Source organism: Rattus rattus, chromosome 16, assembly GCF_011064425.1.
Source record: "Rattus rattus isolate New Zealand chromosome 16, Rrattus_CSIRO_v1, whole genome shotgun sequence".
Classification (NCBI taxonomy): Eukaryota; Metazoa; Chordata; class Mammalia; order Rodentia; family Muridae; genus Rattus; species Rattus rattus.
Genome location: NC_046169.1, coordinates 5519437 through 5532184, shown reverse-complemented (window position 1 = coordinate 5532184; position 12748 = coordinate 5519437). Strand labels below are relative to the sequence as shown.

At 51.4% G+C, this 12748-nt stretch overlaps 2 protein-coding genes and 1 long non-coding RNA gene across 3 annotated transcripts in view; 1 reads left to right on the top strand and 2 right to left on the bottom strand.

Annotated features, from left to right (window-relative positions):
- The window catches only part of Mtus2 (microtubule associated scaffold protein 2), a 44862-nt gene extending 41654 nt beyond the window's left edge, over positions 1-3208 (top strand). Inside the window, exon 9 of the mRNA XM_032886382.1 lies at positions 433-3208. Coding sequence (XP_032742273.1) covers positions 433-646 — 214 coding nt within the window. The 3' untranslated portion in view covers positions 647-3208. The remainder of the gene's footprint in view (positions 1-432) is intronic.
- Positions 3209-5897: 2689 nt separating this feature from the next.
- LOC116885277 lies at positions 5898-8513 on the bottom strand. The gene is made up of 2 exons (XR_004386000.1): positions 7966-8513; positions 5898-7631 (listed from the first exon to the last, which is right to left on the bottom strand). It is a non-coding gene; the product is annotated as an uncharacterized LOC116885277 (long non-coding RNA).
- A 429-nt stretch (positions 8514-8942) lies between these two features.
- The window catches only part of Slc7a1 (solute carrier family 7 member 1), a 31574-nt gene continuing 27768 nt past the window's right edge, over positions 8943-12748 (bottom strand). The window contains 2 exon segments of the mRNA XM_032886507.1: positions 8943-10818; positions 12159-12267. Of these exon segments, the coding sequence (XP_032742398.1) occupies positions 10715-10818; positions 12159-12267 (213 nt within the window). The 3' untranslated portion in view covers positions 8943-10714.

Here is a 12748-nt window from a genome sequence, read left to right as displayed (position 1 = left end):
AACGCCAGCCAAGAACATAACAGAGTCTTGACCCCTGCCCTCTAGGACTTGTGGTCCAGCAGACAGACATGTAGACAGACCGACTCTACAGCCAAGCTAATGACTTCAATCGCAGAGGCGCGTACTCAGGGCTGGAGGTAACGGGAAAATATTCCCGGCTGATTGGCGCTGTTAGTCAGTACCCTGACCACAGCCATAAGCAATCTCCATAAGCAACCCCTCCTATGGGCCGTAGCAGCAGCCCACGTGGCCTACCATCTCCCCGCTTCCTACTCCAGCCTCTAGCCTTTCTTTGCTCTGTGCACAACTGCCCCCTAACCCAGCAGAGAGACCTGTGAGCCATGGGGAATTGCCCCCGGCCTCCGCCTATCAGCCTCTGTCACTAGTACGCCCAATGGTTCCCGCTGCTAACTACGGTTCTCCTCCACGCAGACAACTGTCGGAGGAAAATGCTAATCTCCAGGAATACGTGGAGAAAGAGACCCAGGAAAAGAAGAGACTGAGCCGAACCAACGAGGAACTACTTTGGAAGCTCCAGACTGGGGACCCGACCAGCCCGATTAAACTCTCCCCGACATCTCCGGTGTACAGGGGCTCCTCCTCTGGACCCTCCTCTCCAGCCAGAGTCAGTACCACACCTAGATGACATCACCCTGCCACCCACAGGAGCTCAAGCTTCTGTCCGTCCGAGGGAGTGCTGGCCGGTGCTGGTGGCTGCCCTGTGCGCATGCTCAGTAGCTGCATACTGCATCTTAGGCAGAGTCCTCTCTGACCCTCGTGTGAGACCGTCCTGGTATTGGCGCTTAGGAAGGCGTGAGCAGCAGAGTCTGGTGTCCAAAAGCAAAACACAAAAACAAAACCAAAATGCTTTAGTATAGTTAGAAGCAAAAGAGAAACAGCTCCAATTGTTCATGAGAGACGGAGTTCCGCAGCGGAACTTTAGGTCAGCCACAAACAGCTCCGTTTTTCGAATACTCGAAACCCTCCTTGCACCGCCGCGGGTGTGTATTCAGATGCGTGGGTACACACCTGCGGCGTCTCCGAATTGCTTTTTTTTTTATATATATATACATATATAACACACGATGTGCTGACATATTTTAGCGACGGTCAGCAGTTTTCTAACTTGTGCCTAAGAATTATTGGGAAATGAAAAATGCATTTCTATCTAGTTTCCTGGAGATATTTCTACCCAAAATAGAAAAAAAAAAAAAAAAAAAAAAAAGAAAAATCAAGCAAGCAAGCAAGCATGAGACCAAGTGGTACCCTGCTTACCCTAAACACCAGCGATTTGTAGATGGTAACTGCCTTTGGAGCAACTAGCTTCTTAGTCCAACGCGAGGTGGGGTCACTCTCAGCCCATTGCAGGATTTAATTATGACTTCTCCCATCCCAAGGAGGTAAAATGTCGCAGGGTGTGGGGGAGGGGGGGACCGGAGGGATCACATGGTCTGGCCAATGTTTTTCCCCTTATCAATTCATTATAATCTTGAAAACACCAGTTTTGCTCCCCGCCCCCAAACCCAAATGGCACCTTGCAAATCCACCATTAAGATATTATTGCATCCTCAGGAAAACACGGACGCATGCGACCTTTGCGATGAGGGTAAGCATGAACTCGGAGACTATCTAGACCATGCATGACCCATCCTCATGGAGGAGGAGTTCCGGTAGGGGCCGACATGGCCCTAACCATCGCCTCTCATAGGCAACACCCCCATTTTTCAGTTTGGTTCTATGACTCGACCCCATCACTGCACATCAAGATGGCTCAGGGGTTCTAGTCAAGGCTTCCGGAAACCAGCCTTTCTCTCTTGGGGAAAGGGTGGGGTGAGGAAGCCAGTTCTAAAGGTGCTAGATCATGTCCCTTCTGCTGGAGGGTCACCAGGGCTGCACCTGGCTGTGGTCCCGTCTTAGCCCCAGAAGGCTCTCCCAAACAAGGGAACGCAGTGAAACGGCCAGTCAGCATCCATCAGCCACTGGACTGGCCTTCGTCTCTAATGAGGTAGAGTTAGAACATGAAAGGTATTCATGTAGTGCTGTGGAAGATTAGAAGCATGACCCACAAAAGAGAAGTAGTTTTAACGGGCAGTACCGTGCCGCGCTGAATGATGCCTTTGTTTCCTGTATGTGACAAGAGACCCTCCGTTTTCTAAGCATGGGCCTGTCTGTCTGGAGCAGGCCCAAGATGAGGAGAGCCACGGAGCCAAGAAGACGGTGTCAGGCACTCCAAGGACACACATACCTGACACCGAGACAAGTGTGGTCAACATCCCTCCTGTGGCTCCAAGCTGGGCTTCCTTGGTCTCGGGTGCATCTGACTGTAGTCACCCTCCGCGGGTCTCGCCCATTCTGGAGGCATGCACGGTAGATACACAGAGAAGAAACAGGTCTTTTTTTCCCTTTGGCTCTGCATGATCCTGGGATACCAAGCTGGGCATCCCCTAAGAGTAGCTCATGCCATGTCAGTTCAACACACACAACTATTTGTTCTTTTAGCAGGCACAGCCTGCGGACGTTACGTTCGGTTGGCCGCTTAGCTCTCCGAGTTAGGACCCGCCTCCTCAGCTGTGCCCGCCGACGGCAGGTTCTCAGCAATACAGAGTTCGATGTGATTATAGGATGTGGTACAGTACGTTAGGCTGTTGTGCTTGAAGTGGTAGCGATGTTAGATCTGTGTACCCTCATTAGGTGGACTAGAGCTTTGCCCTAATCAGCCTCGACCTTGGGCACTTGAATACATCTCCCCATGGCCCTGGCTTTGTTTCTCCATCCCAGACACCCATCAAGTATGGTGCCCCATTTGAATTAAGTTCTGAGATCCAGGTGGCCAGAGCTGCTATGGCCTCTCCCATGATTCCTCTGTCTCCATGCTGGTACCATCCGGACCTCTCGGCGTGGAAACCCCGCGTCTGTCTTCCTTCCCAGGTTGGGACACCGCGTCCTCCCGTCCTGCCACAGACAGGCCTGCCAAACAGCTAGGTTCTTCATGGAGTCAGGAGGTCCCGCTGGCTGGCACTAACTCAGTTGCCTCGGGCTGGGGCTACATTCCTGCGATGTCAGGGCGGGTTTGGGGCTTGAGGTCAGGTACTCTGGGATTAGTTGAAGGGGGCACAGTGTTCTTTGTCCTGCCCCCTTCCAGTTAACTGTTCCATATTTGTGTTGAACTCTAAAGATTATTAAAATGAACCTGGGGGACTTCCCATGATGTTCATGTGGTCTGTGTAACTTAGAGACGAATCTTGTTCAGTCTTGAGATGGCAACAAGGAAGCCAAAGGCATGCGCGTACCCTCTCCTGTGTGTGCTAGGGTTGATTGGAACCAAGAAAAGTCTAGAGACGCCTCTGCTCCCAGACTCGGCAAGTCCAAAGCTGTGCACCAGTCTTTCCGGTATCCTCCCAACAGTGTGCCAACTGGGAACGAAGCATGCAAATACACGATCCTATGGGCTTACCCGTGTTCAAACCACCACAGGGGCTGAGATACACGTTAGCTCCTTCCAATCTGGAATCAGCCACTCTCCCTATCCTGCCAGCCACTCTTGTGGATTATGGCCAGTTTGTCCAACCTCACCTGGCCCTAGCATGTCCCACAGGTGCCCAGCCTTGCTTGGGGGGGGGGATCACGAGGAAGACCTGAGTTTTCCACTTCCTGTGCTCACATTGGTGGAGTGCGTGGGGACGTAAGGAGGATCTCAACCAATCTGTTTGTGTGAACAGCCCAGTAGCAGCCCCCGAGTTCATGTCACTCTCTGGTCCCATGATGCCCCTGTGATGTCCTGCAGATCACCCAAGCTTCCAAAATTATGGATAGGGAATGCTGATCAATGCATCAATGGTCAGTATATTCTAACCTTAGTTTTTCCTGGGATATCGAGTTCCCTCACAGTATGGTAGCCACCGAGCATTGTCCTCAGCACCACCCCATGTGGTAAACAGTCTGATGCCTGCACCAGCATTTTTAAAGGAGTTGGAGGCTCACCCGGCCCCTGGTGTATTCAGAAAATGAGAAGCAGAAAGGAACGATGTTCCCTCCCACAGGGGAATCAGTGAGGGCAGAGGAACCTTAGGAATTCAACCCTTCATCACCACCTCCGCACCAAGGAGTCTTGAGGACCCCAGCTCACCTATACGGGAGATCTGTATCATCTCAAGTAGGAACCCAGGCATCAGAAGGCACCCTCCCTAGAGTTAGCCTTGAAGGTCACCCTCATAGCAGATCCTACATCAGTACATGGTATCAATGAACAGCTGGGGTGTCTTCTGTCTCTCTCCCTGCATTCTCATGAACGGTGGGTGACCAGGTCCAGAGTCTGCCCAGCCTAGGGTCTGCATCGACTGTGCATGTGTGTACCTGTCTGTTTACCCTATGTTCTAGCCTGGTAGGCAAGTTTAACTCAGTGGAACAAAATGGCTCCTTTTGAGCAGGGACCGATAAGGTTACACACCATTTCTAGTCCTCCTGGCGGCAGCCTCACATTCTGCCCAGCTCTGTGTCGCTGGCAGATGGCAGATGTGGCTGAAAGACAAGGCTATGGGACCACATGAATTCTTCTACCCCTAGAATACTGAGCCACAAGGGGACAGATTTGGCTCACTGAAAGTGTTTCATAGCCGAACAGGATGAGGGGAGGTTTGCAGCCCAGGACATCCCCTCAGAACCCCACAATGGAGAGGATATTCTGAAAATTGCTGATGGCCTTTACAGGCTAACAGCATAGCATCCAATGTCACCCACTAGATGGCACGGTGGAGCTGCAGGAACCGTGGTCTGGATTGTACTTGGCCCAAAATGAGCTGACTGGAATGGTAGCCTCCTCCTTTTTTATTTTTCCAGACAGGGTTTCTCTGTGTAGCCCTGGCTGTTGATTAGGGGCATCAAGTTCCTTGGGAGGCAAAGTCTGATCTTCACTGTCAGGATATCTAATTTCTTCTTGTTGTATCTTTACGCACGACTACTTAACAAACCACAACCGACCGCCAACCCACACTGCCTCTCGGGGGGGGTGGGGGGGAGTCCCCGGAATTCCAAACATCACCTAATGTCAGAAACAGAGCAGCCGGCAAAATCATGCCCCTGCTAGAGCATGAGGCAAAACATAGTCAGCTGCTGTGGACAATCTGAAGCAGCCGCACATCCCACACCTGGGATTACAATGGAAACATACTCTTAGAACATCCCTAAGTCTGTAAAAGAAACCCAGATCCCCAAATTGCTACTACCCCCAACACTGCACATCACTATTTTCACACCGAAGCTCAGGGATCTGCGCCCCCAGGTGGTCAGGTGTGTGACGTGTACCCTTATTCCTGACACTTATTTCTGATCTGGCCCATGCCAGGGAGCCAGAATTGTACTCCTGAGTGTCTGCCACCACTGCCCCTATCAAGCTGTCTGAACCTCTCTCCTGTGCTACAAGTGAATGAATGAATAAAGGAATGAATGAGTGTCCCCTTCCGTAGAGTGCATGGGAATGTATATAACCATCCTTGGATGAACTCCAATCTCATCCCTGGCCTGTCCTCTGCTTTAACCTGTGTCCTCCAAGATCGTGTGTGTGTGACAGCAAGGGCAAATCTCCCGTGCCTGTGGACTGAGGGGTTTTGCTGAGACCCAAGTCGTCTGGTTCAATTAAGTCCAATGGCTGATGAACTCTGTAGCCCCAACCCCAGGGGAGTCTGGAGGGATGGGGTAGGGAGACAGCTGGGATCTAGAAGTACAGGCCTAAAGCCTTTCCCAAATGGCTTCTAGAAAAATCCACACCATAGAAATAAAGCCACCGGCTGTGTCCCACGCAGTGGAAAGATGCTAAAGATGTCAAACAGACCGTTGCCCCTTCGGAATGAACACTCTTGGGAAGCAGGCAAGAGCGCCAGCCCACTTGAGATCACACAGTGTGCATGGAAGCCAGACAGGATTTATTAGCATCTGCAGAAGCATGACACAATGTACCACAAAATAGCTCTGACACACAGGGATGGGAGGGGGTTTGCCAGTGTACAATGTATTCAGCCACGAGGGGAGACACAAGTTTCACATTTCTTAAAAGGGTGATGGATGACACCTGCACTTGGCCTTAAAATAAAATAGAATTAATCCACGGGAATCCAACAGAGACCAGCTTGATTTACAGTTAGTATCGGACTTAATCTAATGTCATTGTAAGAAACTGTAAGAAGACTATTAGAAAAATAGAACCTCGAACAAGCAAAAAAATATATACAATTTACATAATGAAAATCCACACATAACTCTTTTAATAATGGCTCCGTGTTCAGTAGAAGTAAAAAAATTGTCCTGGAGAAACCACTTAACTGCTCAGGTTTGCTAATAAACCAGCCCTCATTAGTATCATGACCCTCTGTGAACCTTAAACCCATCGAAGCTGCAAGGCACAAACAAAGCAGTAAATACCTTAAATACAAAGATATATTATAACTTCTCAAATGGTTAAATAAGTCCCAAACGCAAAAAAGCTTGTCAAGGAACACAAAGGTAACACTTGTCAATAAATTAGTTTGCATGATGTCTCTTCCTAAATCTCGCTTCCTGACCCTGCTGGACACGCCAGCGCCCTGAGAACATTTCTGGACGTGGTCTTTTCATCCCCCCCGGGCTCGTTTGCTAGCCATTCAGCACATGTAACAGGATGGTCCAGGAAGGCTCCTTGGTCACCATGTCCCAAGACCCTTGGCCACACCATATTCTTCCAGTTCAATGGAGCAGCGGATATGGCCAGACCGGGCTAGAATAAGGGAGGTGAAAACCAGCTGATTTTTTTTTTCTTTTTGCCTTAAAATTTTCATCCTAACCACATTGGACTGGTGCACATTTCACCTGCACATTTCACACACCAAAATGAGCTGAAGGGATGGACCGTTCACTCTCCCCCAGGAGCCTCACTACAATCTTCTCATGAGGCCAAACAGACAGGACGGTTTGAACTCCATAAAATAACCGCACACAACATACATTCACCGCTGACTTTGACTTCTGTAGCAGTTCCATGGCTCATGTACTCTCTGTTGGCCACTCACTTGGCTACCTCAACCATACCTGGACTCAAGTATCCTGGCACTGAGATCCCCACTAAGATTCCTTAGTGTTTGGGTACCAAGAAAACAGTAAGCTTTTATTAGAATGAAATAAGTGTCTGTGGGGACATGCGACATTCAAGTCAGAAAGGATGAGCCCCGGCGAGAGCCAGCCATGTTTTCATTGTACGTAGGTGCACAGGCCAGCGGTGCCCGTGGCTTGGCCGGTAGATATGAGGGGTCTGTGGGACTTGTCCACGCTTATCCCAGGAACCCAGTCTCTGCTGTTTCTAAGCTTCTTCCAGCATTGGGCAAGTTCCTTGTTAGAGGAGACTATGAACACTACCCAACTCAGAATGTCTGCCTGGGGTTAGGGCCAACCCACAAACATAGCCACTGGTATTCCCAGCCCTGTGCATGAGAGTGGCAGGTAGTGGACAGGGTGGAGTGTGTCATATATTCCCTTTGGTGTGCACACATTGGCTGTGCTCAGGAGTGGGGGTTTGGGAGGGGGGATGTCCAACCCTTGCCCACTAGGGGCAGGTGGAGGAGCCTGATGTCCTGCCATGGTCCTGCAGTCACTTCTGGCCACCAAGCCTCAGGTAGGTGGTTGGCATGTGGTGTCTGGAGCCAAATCCTCAGCACAGGGGAACTGGATGGCTGACGGTCAGATGCAGGTATGAGATGACGGGCAAAATTTGCATTCTGTAAAGCCAAACTGTGAGCAACTGAGAATAGTATAAGCCCAGCAAACATCCAGAAACTGCCCGGGGCCAGACCCTTACTTTTTCTTTGTTTGCAAAATAAATCCACAAAGGTCTGGCTGTAGGGTATGGGCAGGGATGGGGGATGGGCATAGGTGTGCACCCCCTTCCAAGCATATACACAGGGGCCTAATGTCTATAGACACCACCCCTACCACCACCACCACCACCACTGGGGCCACCTTCTGAAAGGTGGAGACATCTTGGGCCCCACTCCTAAGCACAGCTCCCTGGGTATTGGCTTCTTCATGAACTTCGACCCAGAGACAAGAAGGAAGGGCACAGGCTCCTGAGAAAATAGGTCTTTCCAATGTGAACACTCTAGTTGAAGGTAAGGCATGGGAAGTTGTCTTTAGAATGTTTAAGTCCCAACCAGGTAGGAAATACTGGCCACGCTTTGAAATCCAATGGGACTCTTCTTTGGATGGGAGGCTAGGAGACGCGACCCTACCTACTGTGGGTCCGGAGGGATGTGTGTATGTGTTGTCTGGGTTTGGGGGCTTCTGTTTTCCTTTCAGGAGAAGGAACTGGGGGCGTAATAAAAAAGCATATTAGGGGCTCCCTCCAAGCTTCATTGTTCCCGTGCACCCCAAAAGAGCTTCCCTGGTAACTGTCCACACTTAGTAAAAGCTCAGTGGCCGATCGACTAACTAGGCAAGTCACCCCCGCGTATCTTATCTTGACTAGGAAATGGGTATAGGATGTCACCTCCACCCCCACCCCCACCCCCAGCCAAGGCCTGTGTTTGCTCCTGTGTCACACAGTCAAACACACAGAGCAGATCTGCCACCACTGCTGTCGGCGGATCAAACATATATATATATATCTTTCCCCTTGGTGGGATCCAGGCTGCTGGCTGAAATGTCAACTGTAAACACATTGTTCAGCTGCCTTAGACAGGAAAGTTTCATCCAGAAAGCGAGGAGACAGTTTAGCAGGAGGAGAGGAGGCTCACACCTACGACCTTAGCACTCAGGAGCCTGAGGCAGAGGCTAGACTAGGGCAGCTACAGAGTGAAACCTAATTCTCCCAACACCTCACTGGGCCCTCCCTCTCTGCCTATGTAAGTAACAAGGGGGGGAAAAAACCAACCCAGACATAACTAACAGGCCCTAAGAAGACAACAGGTAATTAAGACCCGAACGAAATAAGTTAATATTTATCAAAATATTTTACAGCACCAATCTACATAACTTTAAATACCTTTAGAAACTCAACGTTTAGGGTCTTATAATACTCCCTTTGAAGTTTTCTCAGACAGCCTATGAGACAAAGTGCCTGGATGGGGGTCAGGGCCCGGCACGATGCCTGGCTCTTGGCTGCTCTGCTGCCCTCCACTGGCTGACACAGCAACCGGGCGGTTTCTCTAATTTTCCGGAGCACTGGGGCCCTGCATATGCTAGGCAAGTGCTCCACCACTAGGCTCTGTGCCAGGCCAGTTCCACCAACTCCGGCCATTCCCAAGAACCTTCCAGAGCAGAGGGGAAGACAGTGTCATCAGTTTACCCGGCCGGTTTCCACCAGACATGGGTCAAAGGCCAGACAGGAAAGAAAGCTAGGCTTTAAAAACAGCATTAACATTAGTCTAAGACACCAGCCTTCCCCGCCCTGTCGTCTTGGCGTGGGTGTGGAGGAGGGGCGCCCTGCTGGTTCCCGGAATCCACCAGCACTCACTCGCCATCCTTTCTATCTACACAGAGTAAGTGAAGAGGTGTAGGCCCTAGGGCCTCACCCAGAGAGATAAGGAGCATGGGGGAGGGGAAATGAAGGCAGACTCGGGAGCAGAAGGTCCAGGCCAGGGTAGAAATCTTACCAGTAGCACGGCAGGCAAAGGCACCACAGCTACAGGAGGGATAGCGGTAGGACCCCAAGCCACCTCTTGTGCAGAGTGCACATCACGAACCACAAGCTGATATGGCACTCGGTAATTATTTGACCATCTCCCAAGGTTGTTACATTAACAACAATGAGCCCCAAGTTAATCCAGTGGAGTGATTCACAGCAAGCGACTGGAGGACCCCCACAGCAGTCCTTCGCGTCAGCGGTTAGAAGAGCGTCACCACCCCGTATTGGGTGCCACCTGTCCGAAGAACCTTGGAAGACCTGAGAGAATGACAATCCTACTGATACAGCCTCGTGTTCCAGTGACTCAGGACAGGGAGGACAGATACCAAGGGCAGCAGAAGCTGACCCAGGCCTGCTAAGCATAAGGCTAGAGAATGTCGCTCGTCCACGTGAGCAGAGCTGGCCATCCAGTCTTGATACAATCGATCACTCCAGGGACCTCCCGTTTTCTGCGCCTGAGAACGGCTCACACTGTGCTGGGCTTGGTCCAGAAGCCTCTATGCGGATCAGGGCCCCATCCTAATACCCCAGCTGAAAGCAGTAAGATGCGGGCCTGTTGGTCCTCTGGGTATAGTTGATGGGCTGTCGGGTTGCACTGCTGGGAGGCAGCTTCCTCACGGGGCTGGTCTCGCATCTTGGGGTCAGGTGGCTGTCCTGGCTGGGTTGACAGGGAGATAGACGCCCACTAACCCTCTGGAGTGTACGCATGAGTGTACGCAGGGTGGTCCCAGGGAGGGAGGGAGGTCTGCTTCCCGAATAAGAGGAGAAGGGGGCCTCCCTTCTGCTGGGGCCGAAGCAGCATAGCGCCCAGCTGGCAGGGAGAAGGGCTGCTTTCTTTGTTCAGAGGGAGAGGAGAAAAACCAAGGAACTGTCCAGAAGTGACCAGGATCTCTGGAGCTGGCTGCAGGGCTGTCTGACCAGGCCATGTCAGCTATGGCTGAGGCTACAAACCAGCTTTGGTGACATTGGGGGCGTGAGCTGGTCCCGAGGCATGAGGGGAGAGAGTGTGAGGGTCCCAGGCCTCTGCCGGCACCCGTCAACCGCTGTCACCTTGGTGGGTGGGGCTGCGGGTCATTTGCACTGGTCCAAGTTGCTGTCAGGAGTCTTTGCCTGGCCGGCAGCCAGGGATGCTTCCTCACTGTGCCAGACCCCATAGCCAAAGTAGATGGCAAAGCCTATGGGAAAAGAGAACAGAGGAATGAACGAGTGGGCGGGGATGACAGACCCACAGGGGGGCTGCCCAGGAGAGGCACCCCAAGACCCCAGCACCTGGAGAGGCAACACAAGGCCCCAGATGAGATTAGCCAAGGTCACTGTCCCCCTTCCACTGCAGTAAAGCTACTTACATCCTGCCTCCCTGCGCAGCGGAATAGGCGGAAGGTCTCGGAAGATGTTGAGCTGCTGCCCACCACTAGGTGGCCTCAGAGTACCAGAGAGACACTGTTTCACTTCCCAGGTTGGGACTTCAAGCTGGTCCTCTGCCTACACTGGCTTAGTAGCTCTGCTTTTTCTAAGCAACCCACTAGACTGAAGGAGACAGTCAACGGCAAGGGACGTAGCGTCACAGGACAACGCCCAGTACTGACCCAGCATCCAGGGCTCGCTGCATCTGCAGCAATGCTTCAAACAACCGGACCCCCAAGGGACTGGGAGCACATGGCTAAGTGAGGGTCACCTGTGCAGCATACACAGGAGTGCAGTCCTGAGAGCTCAGCAGCCTAGGCAAGAGGGGTTCAGGTAAAGACCCCACACCTCCACCACCAAGAAATGGGTCACAGTGAGCTATGGACACCTCTCTAGATTTTAAAGCCAACGAGGACTGGTCCCTGGAATGTACAAAGAAATAATGCAAGACTTTTCTCATAAGCTCCCAGGGTCCCAGGGCTAGTCCCCCGGGCCACCATACACGGGAATGAGAAGGACTGAAACCAGCTCCTACAGCCCCAGCGTCAGATGCCTGGGGTGGGGGCTGGGGACAGGGTGGCGTGCTGGCGGTAGGGAAAGACACAAGATCAGCCCTAGTGTGGGCTGGCCAGCACCCGAGCAGACAACACGGACTAAACTGTACCCAATCCCCAAGTTGCCTCAAGCCCCGATTGTCTTGTGTCAGGAACAAGGGAGCTGCCGTTCCATCCAGAGCTTCTCAGCACCTCCCACACACTCAGAGGAGCCTAGAGCTCACACGGCCCAGGTACTGGCCACGTAGGTGCTTTGTTAATAACTATCTCTCTTACCTCATGCGTTTATAACTTCAAGATAAGCCTGGAGAGAGAACTATCTTGGGCCTATGAAATGTATCTAAAGGAAGATTTCACAACACATCAGGAGTTTTAGAGCAAGCCACTGACTACTCAGATTTCTTCGTGTTATCTAAGGTGAGAGGAGGCAGGTTCTGCAACATTAACTAGCCAGTCAGGAAGCAGGAGGGGAAAATGTGCGGCCTTATAGAGTAGACCCCGAGAGAAGCCAGGATACCGAATGGGAATCACTCAGCAAGACACACAGCATCACCTACCTATCAGCATCCACACTGCGAACCGGACCCACGTGCCCTGGTCCAGTTGCATCATGAGATAGATGTTCACAAAGATGCTTAAGACAGGAAGTACGGGGACAAAGGGTACCTGCAGAGACAGGAGGGGGCATCAGGTCTGTTGGCAAACTCAACAACCCACTCCAAACAGAATTGACCAAACACTCTTTGTAGAGAGACTAGAAGAGGGCTATCCATTTTCTCCCCAAGGTCAAACTATTCTGCTGTTGCTGTTGATATTGTTGTTGTTGTTATTATTATTATTATTATTATTATTATTATTATTATTATTATTATTATTCTGAAGTTGCCTTGGTCCCCTCCACGGCCAAGCAATGCCAGGCATATTTAACAAGAGGTCCTTAGAGACAAAGTATGCTGTACTAACTGAGGACCGGGAAGACATAGGGGCTCCTGCTTCTAGAGACAGGCCCTGTCTTAACAAGACATTTTATGCTCTGAGGGCCCCTGAGGTTAGCAGGCAAAAGCTGCCCACCCCCTGAAACTCCCAGGACTGGCCGAGCCACAAAGGTTCAGCTCCCTGGCAGAGATAGTACGCTTGTGACCCATCA